Source organism: Ursus americanus, chromosome 15 (genome assembly GCF_024610735.1).
Source record: "Ursus americanus isolate L20-20 chromosome 15, mUrsAme1.1.p, whole genome shotgun sequence".
In the NCBI taxonomy this organism is placed as follows: domain Eukaryota; kingdom Metazoa; phylum Chordata; class Mammalia; order Carnivora; family Ursidae; genus Ursus; species Ursus americanus.
In genome coordinates, this window is record NC_142141.1 from 24,745,631 (window position 1) to 24,763,154 (window position 17,524).

Genomic DNA, 17,524 nt, shown 5'->3' on the forward strand with positions numbered 1-17,524 from the left:
CCCTCTGCTCTCCCCAGTCCTCAGCCTTCTCTATATGTCACATGACAGTCCCAGCCCATGCCATGCCTCGCAGGGGGCTATGGCTAGCACCAGTAAGACCGTGCATGAGGATAGCAGCTTACGTTGCTTAAGCACCTCCCATGGCGTCCTAGGTACTGTTCACGACCTGTTTTCACCCTCAGAACCCTACGGGGTAGAAACTATCACTTAGGGGCGCCTGGGTGGCTCAGTCGTTAAGTGTCTGCCTTGGGCTCAGGACGTGATCCCAGCGTTCTGGGATCGAGCCTCACATCAGGCTTCTCCACTGGGAGCCTGCTTCTTCCTCTCCCACTCCCCCTGCTTGTGTTCCCTCTCTCGCTGGCTGTCTTTCTCTCTGTCAAATAAATAAATAAAATCTTAAAAAAAAAAAAGAAACTATCACTTAGCCCCATTTATCACATGAGGACGAGACTCAGAGAGGTTAAGAAACCTGCCTGAGGACACCCAGCTGGTAAGTGGTGGAGTCAAGACTCAAAGCCAAACAGCCTGACACCAGACTCCTGGCTTATAACCATTTTCCCCACACCATACCGCTTCTGAGAATCAGCCTTTTTAGACCGTAAGCGACCTCTGAGTTCATCTAAGCAGATCATCTTGTCACACACTCGGGGAGACCAGGGGCCCAACAGGTGGCTTGTGCAAGCGTGCACGACACGGAAGTGGCAGAGCTGGGTCTCCAACACAGGTCTCGAGCCTCTAAATCTCCCACAGCATTGACAGCATCTTTGAAGGGGTTATTCCTGTGACTCCGTGGCTTGGCTGCCTCCCTAGCTGCGTCCAGTCATCAGGCCACGGATAGGATCCACTCACTCGCCCATTCAGCAATTCCTGAGCAATAGGGCTGGGACCCTGCCATGAAGAGAAGCAGCCCTGCTTTCCTGGACTTTTCCATCAATCAAGGGGACGACAGATACCGAGCGATCAGTCCCACGGATAGATAGCCTCGCTGAAGACGAACCCACGTTGTGGTACCCTGCTGCCCGGCGTCAACACCCCCATTCATCCGCACGGGAAATACCGTGACCGGCTCCTCGGCAACTGCAGAAATCCGAACCATTTCCAGATCGCGAAAATAAACCACCTGAAAATGAGAGCTAGTTTACGCAGGAAATCAACGACTTGAAGATAGCTTGCACAGAACATAAAATGGAACGGCTCATTGTACTTGTTCTCCTGGATCTATGATTTTCCTCACCAGTGTTTCCACCCTGTGGATCCGTGCGGCTCTTCCCTTCGAACTGCACCTAGAAAGTAAAGCTGGAGCAGCTTGAAGGCGAAATACAGGCTAAACCCGCAAGAGCTTGAAACCGAGGAAATGACACACACGTCCAAGACGGACAGTCACGTCCTCACTGCTCCTGCTGGGGCTCAGGGAGCAAAGGAAACAGCTCAAAGTCACCCAAATGTAGCACACAGTTCGTCTGTTCTTCAGATCCTCTGGCCAGAAACGGTTTTTTCTGTGTGTGGTTTTTTTTCTTTCTTTCTTTTTTTTTTGGACCAGACACTGTTTTGCAGTTGTCAGTTGGTGAGTGTTTTGCTTGAAAACACGTCAAAATATCGCTTTCCGCATGTTTATTTAGTGCACTCGTGTGAAAAAAGAGCTGTAGCCAGACAAGGAAGTCCTTGTGCAGAAAGTGGGAGAACTTTCAAAAAGTCATGGCGAAAAGCTGGTCATGAATGGCTGTTGCGGGAGGCTGAGCCTGACTGGCTCACGATCGCCATGCGACGTGACAGAAGGAAAAGGGGGCTCAGAGGGCATGCGGGGGGGGGGGGCACCTTGACCAGGCTCTTCTCCGGGAAAGTGACCCCCAAACCAGAATCCTTTTCCCACTTGGCAGGCGGGGTGTCCCTCAGCGAGCACGCCGACAAATAAAGACACACCTCAACGGGGCTGTGGGTGATATTTTCTTTTTTAATCTCCATAGTGTATTTGTTAAGTTTATTTATAAGCAGATCACTTCACTATTTACAGTACATGAGCATAGAGTCTACAGTTTTTGTGATGTAAACAATAACCCCCCAGTGGGAGTCCGAGGAAAGAAGCCAGTTCTGAAGTATTTACAGACGTTAAAATAGAACTTTATACTCACGGAATAATAATACATAGAGCAATTTGGTTAAATTATCTATGAAACTATAGAATCTGACAATGTACAAATACAGGAAAACAGTTTCTCATTTAGAAGGTAAGACAGATAGATCACACCAGAAATAAAACAGGGACGATGACAACCACAGTAATTAAAAGCAAAGAAGGTATCTTCCTTGCCTCTTACAGATAAAGTATTTATATAAATAAGGACACAACCCAACAAAATGGAAAAAATATATAAAAATCCTCTACCAATTAAAAAAAATAGCAAAACTAAAAACTCGATTCTCAATCATTAGCAGTGTCCTTTAAAAAATTAAAATTTAGCTTTCTATTATAAATAACAAAGCAGATGTGTCCCTCTGTGTAGGTGAAATTCTTGCACCTTTCTCAAGAAATGCATCAATGTAATTCCACACATACACACAAACACAGGCGTGCACACGAGCAGACAGACAGACAGACACACACACACACACACACACACACACACAGCCTTGCGCTCACGCACCCCAGGCTGTAGTTACCTTGTTGAGCTTCCCAATAAATAATGCCCCCTACAGTAGTACCCCTGGGGATGCCCAAACCTGACAAGTTTAGCCATTCCCTGGTTTGACCCTGTCACAGAGCCGGCGAAAGCCCTGGCTCCCTATTGCTCAGAATTCTCTAGGCTGCATGGTCACACCAAGAGAAAAGGATTTGAGTCCAAGATTTGGAAATGCTGGAAGGGACCATAGGGACCACCTCGCCCAGTCGATTAAGGCTGGCTACAGACACCATCTCTCTAGAAACTTGGAGTTGGGGAGAGGGATCTTGTGTTGGCTTCAACCTTAGCAGCGGCCTCTGGAGGAAGCAGATGTTCAAAGCCAATGCTGATACCGTGGCACGAGGGGGTGGGAGTGAATTTCCAGAGCAGACTGCACTGAGCCAGACTTCCGGATGGTCATCTTCCCCAGAGACCATCTGGAAATCTGGGTGGTCCACCTCCCTGTTCCACTGACCACCCTGACCACACACCCCTTGAGATCTCCAACCTGTTTCCATCGGAATCAGAACACCCCTCAAGAAACAAAGTTGGGAATAGTTTATGACTTTTTATTCCTAACACAAAAACACTTGACAACATTTTTAAATACAACATATAAAAACAAACCAAAAAACCTGTTTGGCTATTCAGTGGACCATAACAAAGGCCATGGCCAGGCCCCCCAGCGCCACCCCCACCCCCAGAATCCTCACACCCAACCTCTTTGCTCGCCCCCGAGGGTACAGTGCGGGCCACCGACCCGAGGTTCATGTAACAAGGCCAGCAGCTGGGCTGCTAGTATTGCAGTTAGAGTAACCCCCTCCCCGGCCCCTGCACACAGGGTCCACTCCCGTCTCCTCTGCCCACAGGATAACTACTGTGCTTCTCAGTCTGTGCAAGAGTCTACTAAGTGCTTGCTTCTGACTGTGTGACACTGGGTTCTAAATACATAGACAGTTTCCTCAGGCCATGACATTTAATTCCCCAAATTGGTGTTGGACAGCAAGGTGGCCGAAAGGATTTCTTTGCCTTCCATCTGGGTAGCTGGTGGATACAGTCTTTGGCCACTAGAGGGCGACCAGACGTTGATAAGGCAAAGTGGAGGTGGAAGCTGACCAATCCCTTCACCAGTCACCCCCAAGCAAGGCTGGCCAAGTGGGGAAGGAGGTTCCCGGGCTTCCTTGCGGGATCCTTTGACAAAACATACAGCATAGAGGGGGTTCAGCTATAGAAACACGTCTTTGAGGTGTCGCTCGGCCCAGGGACGGACCACCTACAAAACCACATTCTGCAAGCCCCTGGTCCGGGGAGCTGGATTTCCATGCTGTTTCTGCATGTGCAAGGCATTCCGAAGAACCAGAATATCTGAAAATCTGTCCCCTGGGGCCTCAAAGCCTCAGCCACCACTGCCGGATTATTAAAGAAACCAAAAGCACAAGCTGCCCTAAAACGTATGCAGTGTGAGCAATGCCTCCGGTTGCCCCACAGGTTTTACAATCATTTGAAGGAAATGTGTGAAAAGTGCCTACGTTAAGCTGTTTTGAAAAAAAAAAAACAAGTGTATTGCTAGTATTGTCTGAGAGCAAGAGAGAAACAGCCAAGCGGTCACAACATTCGGATTAAAAGCTGTTCGGTGGGGACGATGACAAGGCTAATGTGAGATTCGAAACCACCACCTAGCCAAGCTGGGGCCGAACGTCTCATCATCCCCACGAGAAACTATGGCTTAGATCTGTCCTGGGGAGCTGGCCTTCTCATACAAGGGAACTCGGCCAGGACCATGTGGGTGTGCATCTGCTGCTGGCTGGTGACCTCGCAGAGAACTGTCACCCGGGACTTGAGCTGGGCGCAGCCAGAGGATGACACTGGTTCCATAGGTGAGGGACGGATTCCCGATGCTCCCGGGGGGAGGGGGGGGAGGGCACCTGAGCCTATCAGGTTCCACAGGGACCTTGGTGCTCCTTCCGTCCAATGCTCTCCTTTGTCAGTTGAGGGAACAGAGGCCCCAGATCACACAGTAAGTGGGAAACCTCAGGTTTCTCACTGAGATGGCTTATAGTTAGGTGACTTGCTCTGGAAACCCATTTCCGTCAGCTGGGCTGTTTTAGCTTTTTATACATACGTAAAAGTAGGTACCAAGATCTAAACTCACGGTTCCCTTTCTCTAGGGCCTCCAACAAAAGGGCCAGCAAAGGGCTGGCCCTAGGATGGACTGCCACTATTTAGGAAGGGGTCTTGCTCCCCGCTCCAACCAGCCCCCTTCCCGACCCCAGCCCAGTCCCTAGGAGAGGACCTCACACAGCCACAGGAGACCCATATTTGCCAGTGTAGACACATGGAGCCAGGCTGACATGTTGTGTTTTCTCAAAGTGCTTTTATTGGTTCACCGCAAAGTCCGCCTCTGCCTACTGCCTGACGTCCTGCGGCCGCTCCCGGGGCTCCTCCCCCGACCCGGCGTCTGTTTGGGGCCAAGGGCATTTCTGTGGGTTTCCCAGCCCCCGAGCTCTCCCTCCATGTACCCTGTACCTCCGGACCCAGCATGCAGCCCTGGAGCCCGCCTCTGTGGGCAAATCCCCCGGGGACGTGGGGGCCAATTCAACACACTGCGCGGAACCACTAACTGCTCTCCTTCTGCCCCAGGGGGAAAGGGGAGGGGTCCCTCTTCTTTGGCCAACAAAACCATGAGGTTCGCTTTATTTGCTACTCTGCATCCCACGTCTTCCCTTAGTCCTATCTGAGGGTAACTGCCGTATCTCCGACGCTGAGAAAAGTACTGCGGAGTTGCCGTCAGCAAGTCAGACCAACCCACCGCCTGGGGTCGGTGCTGCTTCACGGCTGGGATGGCCCCTGTCTCAAGCCGCAGGCTCGGCTGAGATTTCAGCGGAGCCCAAGGCCTGGGGCGAGGTTCTCCCCGGTCCACACAGAAGGACCACGTGTCAACACCCTCCCTGCCACCTGCTCTCACTACTCGCACGGTGGCCTCGGCAGGCACGCTGCACACGCCTAGAAGAATCGCTCTCAAAACTTCACCCAGCACAGGCTCTACGCAATGAAAGACTTCTTAGTGCGTCTCTTCCTACATCAGGACTGAGCGTCCGCAGCTCAGAGCACTCCTCCCTTCCTCCTCCTGCCCCCCAAGCCATGCCTCTCCCCTGAGCACGGCCAACACGCCGCACTGCGAGGCCTCCCAGTGGATGCCGACACCTGACTGGTGGCTCTTTGCCTCAAAGCCGTTTCCTGGCTTGGGAGCAAGCTGTGATGGGCTGGGGGTGGGGGGGGGGCGGGGGGCTTCTCTGCACTCCATCCACTCATATTCTTTACCTCTTTGATGCATTTTCCTTCGGTAACCAGAACCCCCAAGAGTGAGGATTCTGATTCAGCCCGGTACCGACTGAGGAAGGAGATGAAGAATTCCACTTTGCGGTTGAATCGGACATTTCTGGAAACACCAGCACGGCACACAGATGGACAGTGCAACCTGCCCGGCTTGGGCGGCTGTCAACACAGTCTACAGTAAGCTTTGATGGCAATCACATGTAAACATCACCCAGGGCAAACACGAGGACAGAGCTACAATGAGATGGTTGCCAGTGGCAGCTGCTCCCTCTGGGTTACTCCTCAGCATGGTGGGCAAGAGACCAAGGGGGACGAGTCTTCCTGGAGACCTTGGAGTCTCCTTGGTTAGAAACACACAGCACCGAATGAGTCTTCCGGAGGGAGGTTGTCTGCAGGCTCCGTCCATTTTAGAACTTGTAGCCTTTCAGGGATGGGATGGCAAGCAGAAACGGAGCGGTGCTCTCGGCCGGCATCCTCTCCCACGGCAGCCAGCCCTGACCTTAGGCACGGTCATGCTCGGATCTCTGCTCTGCTCCAGGGCCAGTATCTATGTAACTTCGAGTGCCCCGCAGTCATCTGAGGTGATGGGCAGCCTCAGCTGACCCAGAAGAGGGGAGGGAGGGACTGGCCTCCCACTAAAAATCTGTCTTTACCTTCCCATACCACCTGCCCAGGGCAGAATCTCTGGCCTAGGGCACATCAAGGAAGAAGCAAGTAGGAGGGGCTTAGAGAACCTCTAGTCCAACTCCTTCTGGAGCAGGGGGGAGGGGGAGGGGTTCTGTGACTTAGCAAGGTCACCAAGTTCTTGGTGGAGCCAAGACTCAACCCAGCTCTCCAGACTCTGAACCTCGAGCTCCTTCCTACTGGTTTCCACAGGATGAACCCTCAGTATACTCCTGGGTGCCAGTCAGGACTGACGGGAGGCAGCGGACAGATTTAAGTTCTATTCTATTGCATTCCGTGACCATTTATTGTGTGCCTACTGTGTGCCAGGCAGTGAACAGCTATAAAAAGGAATTTACAATGTTCAAGTCTGTGCTGCAGAAAGTCCCTTTTTCTGGTTCCCCACCTCCCTCAAACATTTCACGTCTGCTGTTCCGCTTGCTCCCCCCCACCCAAGTGGGGGTTGTGTGTCACAGTATTACTGGGAGTGCTGTGCCAATGAATGGCTTTAGCGGAATGTTCTCTCAAAGATCAGGACATGATAGACAGGGATGGGCCAGCATGAAACTGGCCACCATTTGGTTCTGCGTGATGGAAACCTTTCAAAGATCAGACCTGGATGTCAAATGGTTTAGTTAAACTCTGATCCATTAGTAATGGCTGCCCAGAGCTCTGTGTTGAGAGCTCTAAAAGAACTCTCAAGTTCAAAGAACGTGAGTGCTGCAGTCAATTAGTTATGTCTGCCACTGGCCAAGGATGTGGAAATAGTGGTATGTGTGCCATGTACTTGCTATCTAGAGCTAGATACCACCTTTGCGAGAAGCTAAGACTCAGAGCTGGCAGGGACCTTAGAAATCAACTTGCCTACTTCTCCGCCTCAGTCCATTTCATAGAAAAGGAAGCTGGGGCCCAGGAAGGTCAAGTGACTTGATACACAGGAGCTCAAATTCCCTATTTCTTCTAAAGCCCATTTCCTCCAGCCGTCTTTGTGGGCCTGGAATATGCTCACCTCCCAGGACAAGCTCACTGGCCCAGGATGTCTACTTAGCTATTTGATCATCTTAAAAAAAATAATAATAATAATGATCAACTACTAATTCTCGTTCTAAGCCTGGCAGGAACAATAGATTGAATTAGCTTGTTGAATTTAATGAGCTAATTCCAAACATTTTTAAAGAAAGCAGGACTTTTTCTCTTTTCTTTTCAATACAAAAATTTCCCAAGGAACCCTGACATCTGAACGAGATGAAGTTGGAGCCGCTCTGTCTGAAGCAGAGGTAACGAGCTCATACCCTGCCTGGCCATGCTTTCCCTCCTGAACGGCCCCCAAGGCACCGGCAGAACATCCAAGCTGGACATGGTTTGACATCACTCAAGAACATATTTAAAGTAAAGCCCACTCAGAATGCTGTCTAAGTTGGAAAGGACACTGGAGATTGTCTTATCCACCCCCGGCCCTCACACGCCCCTCCTGCTCCCCCTGCCCCATGCCACCCAAACAACTGTACAGGTGAGGAAAAGGGGAAGACAAGCTGGTAGGAGGATGGGTGGGTGGCTGGCCCCAGAAGGATGACCACTCCCAGGTCACCTGCCTGTGCCACTCCAGGTGTGTCACTGAGGCTCTGACAGCATGTCCACAGGTGTAGGCAAGCCACAGAGCCCTCTGGATCAAGACACATGCCCAAGCCTAAACTTGCCTAATGCGGGCGAGCCGGCTGTTGACTTAACCCTCCAAGTAAGCCCAGAGGCCTCCAGCCTGTGGCCCAACGTAGCTGACCTCACCTCTACCAATCCCTGGAACTCTGCATCTTTACCCCAGCTACTGCAGGAGCATGGGACCAGGAATCAGGAGGCCTGGGCTGGGTCACTGCTCTGCCCCGTCACTGGCCGTGGGACCTTGGGCAAGTCATATCACCTCTTGGAGCACTGCCCGCCTCACCTGGAAAGACAAGAATCACGCAGCTCACCCCGCCTTCCTTACAAGGTCCTGCCAGGATCCGAGCACTCCAGGCCAGGCCCAAGCTCTGAGCACCAGCTGGCACCAGATGACGGTTCCGCCTGGAACTGGACCCACGCCTGCTCAGTGAGAGACAGGGCAGAGCTTGGCAGGAACGTCCCAGAAGCCTCTCCCCACCGCTCTGAGTTGTGGCTGCAGGCCACACTTCCCTGGGGACCAGCACCCCAGCCACCCAGCACCTCTAGGGCTTCCTGGCAGAGGGAGCAGAGCAGCTCAGTGGCAAACACCTCACGACAGTGCATAGTTAAAAAATCAAGGAAGCGATACAATAATCCCAGGCACAGTACATCTGAGCCATAAATACATTATTTTAAGGATATACTTTTTTTTTCTTCAATTAAAAATGAGTGTATAATCCTGATTCTATTCACGAGTAACAATTTCATCATCACATACTACGGACAAGAAATGTTATGGTGAACACGGCTGCACGTCTACAGGGAGCGAGGGGACATGGGTGACTGGGAGGCGCCCCTGGGGCCGCCTGCCGGAGGCAAGGACGCTACTGTGGCAGTGGGACATCAACACCATGGAAACTCACAGACGGAAGCAGCTTTGTTCAATGTAAACATTGATTTTTTTTTTAAAGGACAGCAGTTTCAAGTCTCTCTCTCTCTCTCGTGTGTTCTCTCACGCGCTCGCGCTCTCGCCTTCTCGTATACTTAATTTCTTTGAAAACGTAAACATATTGGAAGGGCCTTGTCTGAGGTATTGAGGTATTCCTCGAAGGTTAAGGCTGTTATCAATGCGGGCTCTGCTGGGCCTCCTTCAGTAAGCTGTCAAAATCCATGGCTTCGTACTTGTTTTTCACTGATGCAGGAAGGGCCTCTTCGGAATTGGAATCTGGGCAGGGGGGTGAAGGAGTCAAGGAGAGGGGAAGGCGGTGAGCAACGCAGAAAGGCCGATCAGCAAATCTGCCACCAGGGTCAGCCCTGTGCAGCGCGTGTGCCCCAAGGCCTCAGAGAGCACTAGACAGCAAGCATGACCTTTGCCAGCCTACCGTGAACCTCTGCCCTGTCGTCAACGTCTCGGGGCCGCCCTGCTTCCAGAACATGGTGGCCCCAACTAGAGCACCCCACAGCTCCTCTCTAGCTCTGACACTCTATAATATAATCCATTTCCCTGACAGCTTCTTGTCCACTAGTAAACCACTGCCAAAGTCACATACGGTGGCCAACAACGCTAGGACGCCCTCACTGTGCAGACACGGAACAAGATCCCATGTGTGTGGACATGCAGCCAGGTGAATGAAACACTGCCCGGCCAGGAACCTGCCTACATTCCCTCCCCCTCAGCCCTATACCACGGAGGCTGTGTCAGACTCTCCTCCACACATCATTCTCTCCTAAATGGTACTTCAGTGTCCCCCATTGGTGAGAGCGTGGTGACAATATTATTTCGCTGTGGCCCATTAATGGACAAGGCTGCCTGCCGCCTGATGGGGCCACCATGGAACGCTCCCCAAAAGCAGCAGGACAGCCACTGGCCCTGGGAGATCTAAGAGACAGTCAATCATGGTTCTGCCAGCTGGCTGTGAACACAAGACTGGACCTTCCAGGAGGCCACAGGGGCTTCGAATCTGCTTCTTGGTACCAGTCCTAAGACGGGACAAGACAGACCAGAGACCGGAAGAAAAACAAGATGGCAGCCTCCAGGCTGTGAAGTTATACCAGTTGGCACATTAGAGCTTTAGGGTGGGAGCTGGGTCCAGAGGGGGCTTTAGGTCTCGCTGGAGTGTGGCGGGGCCTTGGTACTTACCATAGTCAGTGTGTCTGGGCCAGCAGAAGTGCTGGAGCCCTCCGTAGCTCAGCTGGAAGGAGGGCTCGTTGTGTTTCCGCAGGGCAGCGCCATTCCTCAGAGACAGGGCAGCGTGCTCAGAACACCGGTAGGTGATGAAGCCATACTTCTCGCCTCTGTGGGGAGAGGTCGGGGGAGCACGTGACTGAGCCAGCTTGGATGACACTCTCAGACCACCCATAACTAGATGACGAGCAGAGAGCCATGCTGATTCAGTAACCATGTCGCATGGCCCCCCACATACAGATGATGCCAACTGCTAGGCTGACTTCCACTGCAAACAGGAAGAGTAGGTGATTCACAGAGTATCTGCCAGGCGCCTCAGCCCTCAGACTGCCCTGTGAGTGGCTACTGGCATTTTCTCCCCCTCAGGGATGAGGAAACCGGCTCTGTGGAGTTCAGAATTGCCCAAAGACAAGTGGCAGGGCAGGGTATGCACACTCAGGCCTCCCCCCAAGGAAGCTCATTTGCCACAATTATACCCCCACTCTACCCCTCCTGCCTCCTTCGAAGCCAGCCTCGGCCACCACTTGCTTGCCTGCTAACGGGGCCGCCCCCTTCCCTAATACAGCTGGTGTGTACACATCTCGTCCTTTGTGGCAAACAACTCTGTCCGCCTGCTCAGCTTCCACTCCCCTTCCTCCGACAACGGTGCCATGTGTTCACAGCCACTCATCCAAGGATAAGCCTGTTGCCCGAGGCAGAACCTCGAAGACTCTATCCCAGCTCCTGGCTGGAACCGTGAGGGACACCCTCCTTTCCCTGGTAGGAGGTAGGTAAGCTTAGAGCTGGGGGCTGCCAGTTTGCCACCTGAGGGCAGCCTGCATGAAGGGATGCTGAGGCAAGGGGCTCCTAAAGTCAGTTCCCCCAACTCCTCAGCTCCACGAACAGCAAGGAAAAGAACCCTGGCTGCTAGGCCCTCTGCTATGGATAATCCTGAGGGCAGAGCTGAGGTGGAGTTCCCCTACTGCTCAGGATGGGCTTGCCCACACTAGGCGCCTAATACGCACTCAGCAGAATCACATTTCCTGACCCCTCTCTGAACGAGGCCAAGTTGGCTCCCCTCTGCCTTTTGAAACGTCCACCAAAACGTGCTCGCTTCGTTTTTTCCATGTTCTTTGCATCTGATGCCCTGCGGACTGCACAGAACTTAAAAAACAGTTCTGTGTAGTGACTCTTTTTTTAAAAAATCATGGTAAAAACACGAAACATAAAATGTACCATCTTTAGAACAAGTGTATAGTTCAGCAGCGTGTTACATGTATTCACGCTGCCGGCAACGGATCTCCACTCTCTCTGCTTGCTGTTTCCAGGAAGCTGACTGCTCCAGACACCTCGTGTAATGGCATCCCAGCACCTCTGTCTTTCCGGGACTGCTGATTTCACGGAGCACAATGAGGTCATGATTACCAATTATCCGTGCCTGCAGCATGTGACAGGGTGTCCTTCCTTTTAATGCTGAGTAGTAGCCCACTGTATGCAGAGACCACACTTTGTGCACCCGTTCAGGAGTCAACAGACACTTGGGTTGTTTCCACTTCTTGGTTATCGTGAATAAAGCTCCCACACACACAGGTGTGCAAGTATCTCTTTGAGATTTTACTTTGGATTCTTGTAAGTATGCGCCCAGCAGTGGGATTGCTGGATCACACGGTAATTCTCTATTTCATTTTTTTGAAGCCCCTCCAAACCAGTTTCCATGGCGGCTGCACTGGGTTGTCTTCCCACCAGCGTGCACGAGGGGTCGGACTTCTCCACACCCTTGTCAACACTTGGGGTGTTCAGCAGCCATCATAATGGGAATGAAGTGTGTAATGATTCCTATATAGAAACCACTCTCTCACTGGAGCTTTGTAAAATGATCATTAAATTAGAATTGAAAATCCTTAATAATCTAGTTGGCGAATACAGAATGATCTCGAAACTGACAAAGTTTTGACATGTAAGTTGTGCATTTACACACAACCTGTTCTTCTTGTAGGTCCCCCCACAGATGAACACTGTTCCCCCAGGTGAGTGAGGGAAAACCCAGAGTCCCAGCAGGATAAAAGGTCTGAAACTGGCCGCTCCGGAGGGGTGGGGGGAGAGGTGAGTAGCGGGGCTCTTGCAGGGCAGCGACGTTCCAGTACAACCATGCATTTAAGCCCCGGGCGCTGTTTGCTCCCCGGTACCGGCTCCAGGGCAGAGAACCCGGAGGACACATGTGGGTTGCAGATTTGGCTCTGCTGCTAACTAGCTGCTCACTTAACTTGCCTGAGCTCCCCCGAAAGGGAGAGCGACAGAACGAGTGCGTAGGTCACAGGCACGTCAGAAGGCTGAAGAGAACGCACAGGAATTGCCTGGCACTTAGCAAACCGAGCGTATTACGGGACCGCCCCGCTGTTACTGGACCTTCTCTGGGGCCTGGCCCTCCAGGTCCAGGCTGCGGGTTTCGTCACATTTGTCGGGCATCTTCTGTGTGGCCAGCCCTGGATCGGGACCTCGGCCCCTCCCCACGGCCCTCTTCTGCAGTAGCTTGACCTGACTCACCTCTTGCTTCCCGTCAGCACCTGGCACTCCACAATCTCACCGAACACTTCGAAGCGCCTCTTCAGCTCTCGGGAGCTCATGTCACTGGAGAGATTGCGGACATACACCACGCGGCCTTCGCCCTGCTCCGGAAGGGAAACGCAGAGAGACCCAGTCACTGCCTGGCCTCCTGGGACCCCCTCGATGGTGGGCTCCTATGGAGTCCTCGTCCCCAGCCCGTGACACCTGGCTGAGTGGATGACAGCACTGGAGTCAGAGAGAGGACGATGATGACCCCTATCCCAGAAGACCTGCCTTGTTGGGGGCGGGGCCGCTGAGCGTCGGGCTCCCAAGGAAGCAACTGCTAGAGTGAAGGAAAGGAACAGAGAGGGGACAGAGACGAGAGGGGTTCGTCATCATTCATGTAACTGCCTACTTGCACAGTTGTGTTCTGGGCGTGGGACTTTTTTGGGTAGTGAGGGAGGCTGTGGTGTAAAGGCAAGCCGGCAAGCTGGTGATGGGCAAGGACGGGGAGGCAGGCAGGTCGCCAGCGCAGTCACGGCGGGCTGGGAGAAGGCGATGCGACGTGGGCCGGAGGGTTCCTCTCCTCCCCCATCTGTGACTGGATCCAGTTCAAGCCACTGCTGGTGGAAGAGCTGCTCTGACCCACCGGGCGACGGCCAGCCGCGCTGCTGGAAACCTGTGCTCTGCTGCGCAAAGCGGACGGGCTCTGGTCTGGACAGGCTTTCTCTGGAACAGGTTACAGCCAGTGATGCTGGAGCCATTCCATTCCCATCTCACAGAAGGCAGGGAGGAAAGCAGGGCCCAGGGGCCGCGGCGGGGCCGCACTGTCCATCGCACGGGAACCGTGTTCTGCTCAGTGAAGGAGCGCCCTCCCCCCAGCGCCCTTCCAGGCTCCCGGCAGTTCCTTCAACTGGTACGGAGTTCTTTGCTGCCTCTGCCCCACGGTCCTCCTAAAACTGCCTCGTGGCTCCTCTCATCCGTCAGCGTCTAGCTCCTTGCCGATGCCCTTCCCAGACCGCCCTATAAATACATCCTCCCCAACAGTCAAAACACGACTATTTATTTCAGAGACTTTCGCCTGCCATGATTAATTCCACCGTGCCTCTCCCCATATCTGATTACAGTGTTTATTCCTTGTTTATGAGTCTGTTGCCCTTCTCTCCCTTCTGCCCCGGCCACAGGAATGGGGACCTTGTTTGTCTCACTCATGCCAAGCACGTCACAACCACTGAATGGTCACACACAGATTCCAAGATGACACTCCAGACACAGCCTGTGGTTGGCTGTAAGTACCTGTTTGCAGACACCTGTGTACCTCCGGGGTATGCACACCTCACATATCTCCCCCCGCCCCCCGTCTTCACCCCGAAGCACCCGTCATGGGGGAAAGCAATTAAGTGCAAGTCTGTTTGTCTTTCTGTGCCTCTGTCTTACTCTCCCTTCCTTTCTTTCTAGGGATGTGGAGGGGCTGGCTCCAGCTCTCCTCTGCGGCTTCCTGGCACAGCCTGGCCCGGAAGACTAACCTGGGGGAGCATGAGAGAGCTCAGTGGGAAGCAAGGGGCAGGATCTCCTGGTCCCTTAGCCCTGATCAAGCTGGGGGACCCTTAGGAAGGTCAAGGCCCAACTCCCTTGGATATGGATGAGTAAACTGAGGCTCAGGGAAGCTGGGAGACCTGCCCAAGGTCACACAGAAGGCGGCAGCAGGGCTACCCTATGGCCTGGTTGGCCCAGCTCTGCTCCAACCCCCACCACAACCTGCCCTCTGGGCCCTGTCGAGCCTCCGACATTCAGCCCTAAAATCACCACCGACTCCGTGCCTCACAGCCAGTCCCTCGGCCGCACGTTGCACGATGCCACCTCTGATGCCCTTGTGTGACCCTGGTGCTTTCTGAAGTCAGGGAAATGGAATTATCTTCTGCAGGCCACAGCCAGCCTCAAAGGCCTTCGGGTCTAGCAAACCCCAGCACGTCCTGACGCCCCTGCTCTTCCCCACTCGCTCCGGGCTCCGGGGCCCCAGATCACTTACAATGGCCTTTTCCCGCCGCTTCCTGGCATGCCGGACGCTTGGCGTTCCGTCTGAACACGGCCCTCTGCTCTCACATCTGTCAGTGAACAAGGAAAGCAGAAGCACTCACTCTCAGGAGGGAGCACGGCAGGGTGGGCGGGTGCACCTGCCCCAGGAAGCAAGGGGCGCTTCTTTAGAGAGCTCGCTCATGAGGGCGCAAGTAGCAAACTGGCACCCGCAGAAGCCCAGCGTCCCCCCCAGCAGTGACAGCCCAGCGCTGTGTGCGGGTCTGCACAACCTGACACATGCCGCTGGCCAGCTTCTGGGACTGGATCACTGGGAACCACCGGGTCGCTAACCAGCACCCTTCTGAACCCTGCCTTTCTATGCCAAGAGGGGTGGAAGGGCCCTTTCGCTTCATTACTGCACTGGATCTCAGCCTATGGGGTCTTCTATTTCCCCATTTCCCAAAGGAAAACCGAGGCTCAGGTTCAGTATGAGATGTGCCTGAAGCCAGAACGTGGGGGAGCCAGAGCTCGGAGGAGGGCAGCTGATCCCAGATCTCTCACCCTCTGGTGCTTGGTGTCCAGCCACGAGGCGACCCTGGCCATCACAGCCCCCTCCCCCCATCCAGGGCGGCTATCAGGCCCATCAGTCCAGATGCGCAGTCCGAGGAGGCTCCTGGGCGCCACGTGCCCGTGTCCTCTGGCCTGTCTGCACGCTGCCTCATCCTCCAGAGAGCCGCCGCCGCGGACGGAGCACAGCACAGGAGTCCTGGCTCTGCACGGGCTGCCTGCGTCCTCGGGGAGATTCGACACGAGGCAAACATCGGCTCTGCGGTCAGACAGCCTGCGTCCGAATCCTGGCTCGACCGCCTCCCTGCTGGGTGACCTTGGGCTAGTTACTCACATCCCCTCAGCCTCAGTGCTTCGACCGCAAGCCAGGGAGAACTGACTGTACCGCTTCCTTGGCCATTTGTGAGGTGCCGGTCAGAAAAAGCTGAGCGCAAGCCCTGCTCCGTGATTGCTTGCTTGCTTTTCTGTCGCACCTCTTAGAGCCTCAGCTCCCTCATCTATACAATGGGCGTAAGAAGCACACGTCCAAGTGCATCTGTGAAGCTAAATAGGATCACAGAAGGGGATGTGACCTGCAAACTTTATAAAGTGATAAATAACAGGGGGGGGGGCACCTGGGTGGTTCAGTCGGGTAAGCGCCCAACTCTTGACTTTGGCTCAGGTCATGATCTCAGGGTCATGAGTTCGAGCCCCGAGGAGGGCTCCGCACTGGGCGTGCAGCCTGCTTGGGATTCTCTCTCTCTCCCTCTTCCCCTGCCCCACCCTCTCTCTCTCCAACAAAAAACAAACAAATAAATAAAGTGCAAAAATAACAGTATCATCATCCATTTGCAACAGATTGGCAGTTTCCCACCTGAAGAGCTGAGAATGACTGGAAGGTACTGTGGGGTTTGTGTTATTAAACCAGCTCAAAACACTTCTGTGGACCAATGTTTGGTATTGGAAGCACAGGTGAAAAAATGTGGGTCTGCAGAACACGGATGACTGGTTTACCAGATTTACCAGGTGCCAAGTTCTGTCCACTAAGCAAGAATCGAGGGAGCAGAAAAAGCCAGCCCTGAACTTGGCCCAAAAGCAAGAAGAGGAAAAGGAGAACCCATGGGAGTTTCTAGAGAGGCTCCCAACTCTTTGCAGGCAAGTACATGAAGGCAGGCCTTACCCCGACAGCCCGAGGGGTCAGGAGGGAAAGGAGGCCAGGAAGCTCCAGCTCCAGCCTTCGGGGACGTGTTTCAAAAAGGAGAGAGCCCAGTAGCTTCGGAGCTACTAAATGTTGCAGAGGAAACTCCCCGATAGAGATGCCGAGTCACTTAGCTCACAGTGACCCCTGGGGAAAGGAGAATGGAGCCGGAAAGAGGGCTCACAGAGTTCTGACCAGTCATCCTGGCTTATTACATAGAGGGGCTTTTAGAGAAATCGAGAGGGAACTCATTTGAGAACAGGTAGCTCAGGGCTTCTTAACCTTAGAGTCTGGAGAGTCTACAAACCCTCTAAAATCGAATGCTCGGTTAGACGTCTATGTACATTCTAAGAGGAAGGGAGTGTTTGCTTTATTCAGATTTTCAAACAGATAAGAGCTACTGGTGTAGATATATAAAGCCGAGTTTTTCTAAGAAAAGATATTTTTCTATTAGCTGAATTCTGGGTCTCAGAGTATGGCACTCTGGGGACATCATCATCACCTGGGGACTAGCTGGAAATGCAGACTCTCCACCCCCACCCCCAGACGTACTGGGCGGGTGAGATCCAGCTGTCCACTTGGTAAGACGTGCCCGGCGGCTGCCGAGCGGCTCTAGACTCACGAGCACCATCTAGTGGTCATTCAGGTACATCTCAGGCAGAGGGGTTGGGACCTGCACTGACCCTCCTCAGGCCTCCCCTCAGGTGAAGAATCAGGTCCTGCTGTGATCAGGGAGAAAAGCAACCTGTCTCCACCCACATATGC

General features: G+C 53.4%; 1 protein-coding gene across 5 annotated transcripts in view; it reads right to left on the bottom strand.

The window, feature by feature from the left end:
- Positions 1 to 4,195: 4,195 nt before the first annotated feature.
- PPARGC1B (PPARG coactivator 1 beta) overlaps positions 4,196 to 17,524 on the bottom strand; it is a 106,776-nt gene continuing 93,447 nt past the window's right edge. For 3 of the 5 annotated variants that reach the window (XM_045815346.2, XM_087867866.1, XM_087867864.1), the window contains 4 exons: positions 15,029 to 15,104; positions 13,000 to 13,124; positions 10,432 to 10,586; positions 4,196 to 9,516 (listed from right to left, as the gene is read on the bottom strand). In XM_045815346.2, coding sequence (XP_045671302.2) covers positions 9,416 to 9,516; positions 10,432 to 10,586; positions 13,000 to 13,124; positions 15,029 to 15,104 — 457 coding nt within the window. In that variant the 3' untranslated portion in view covers positions 4,196 to 9,415. The remainder of the gene's footprint in view (positions 9,517 to 10,431; positions 10,587 to 12,999; positions 13,125 to 15,028; positions 15,105 to 17,524) is intronic. The other 2 variants (XM_045815347.2, XM_087867865.1) reach the window with 1 other exon arrangement.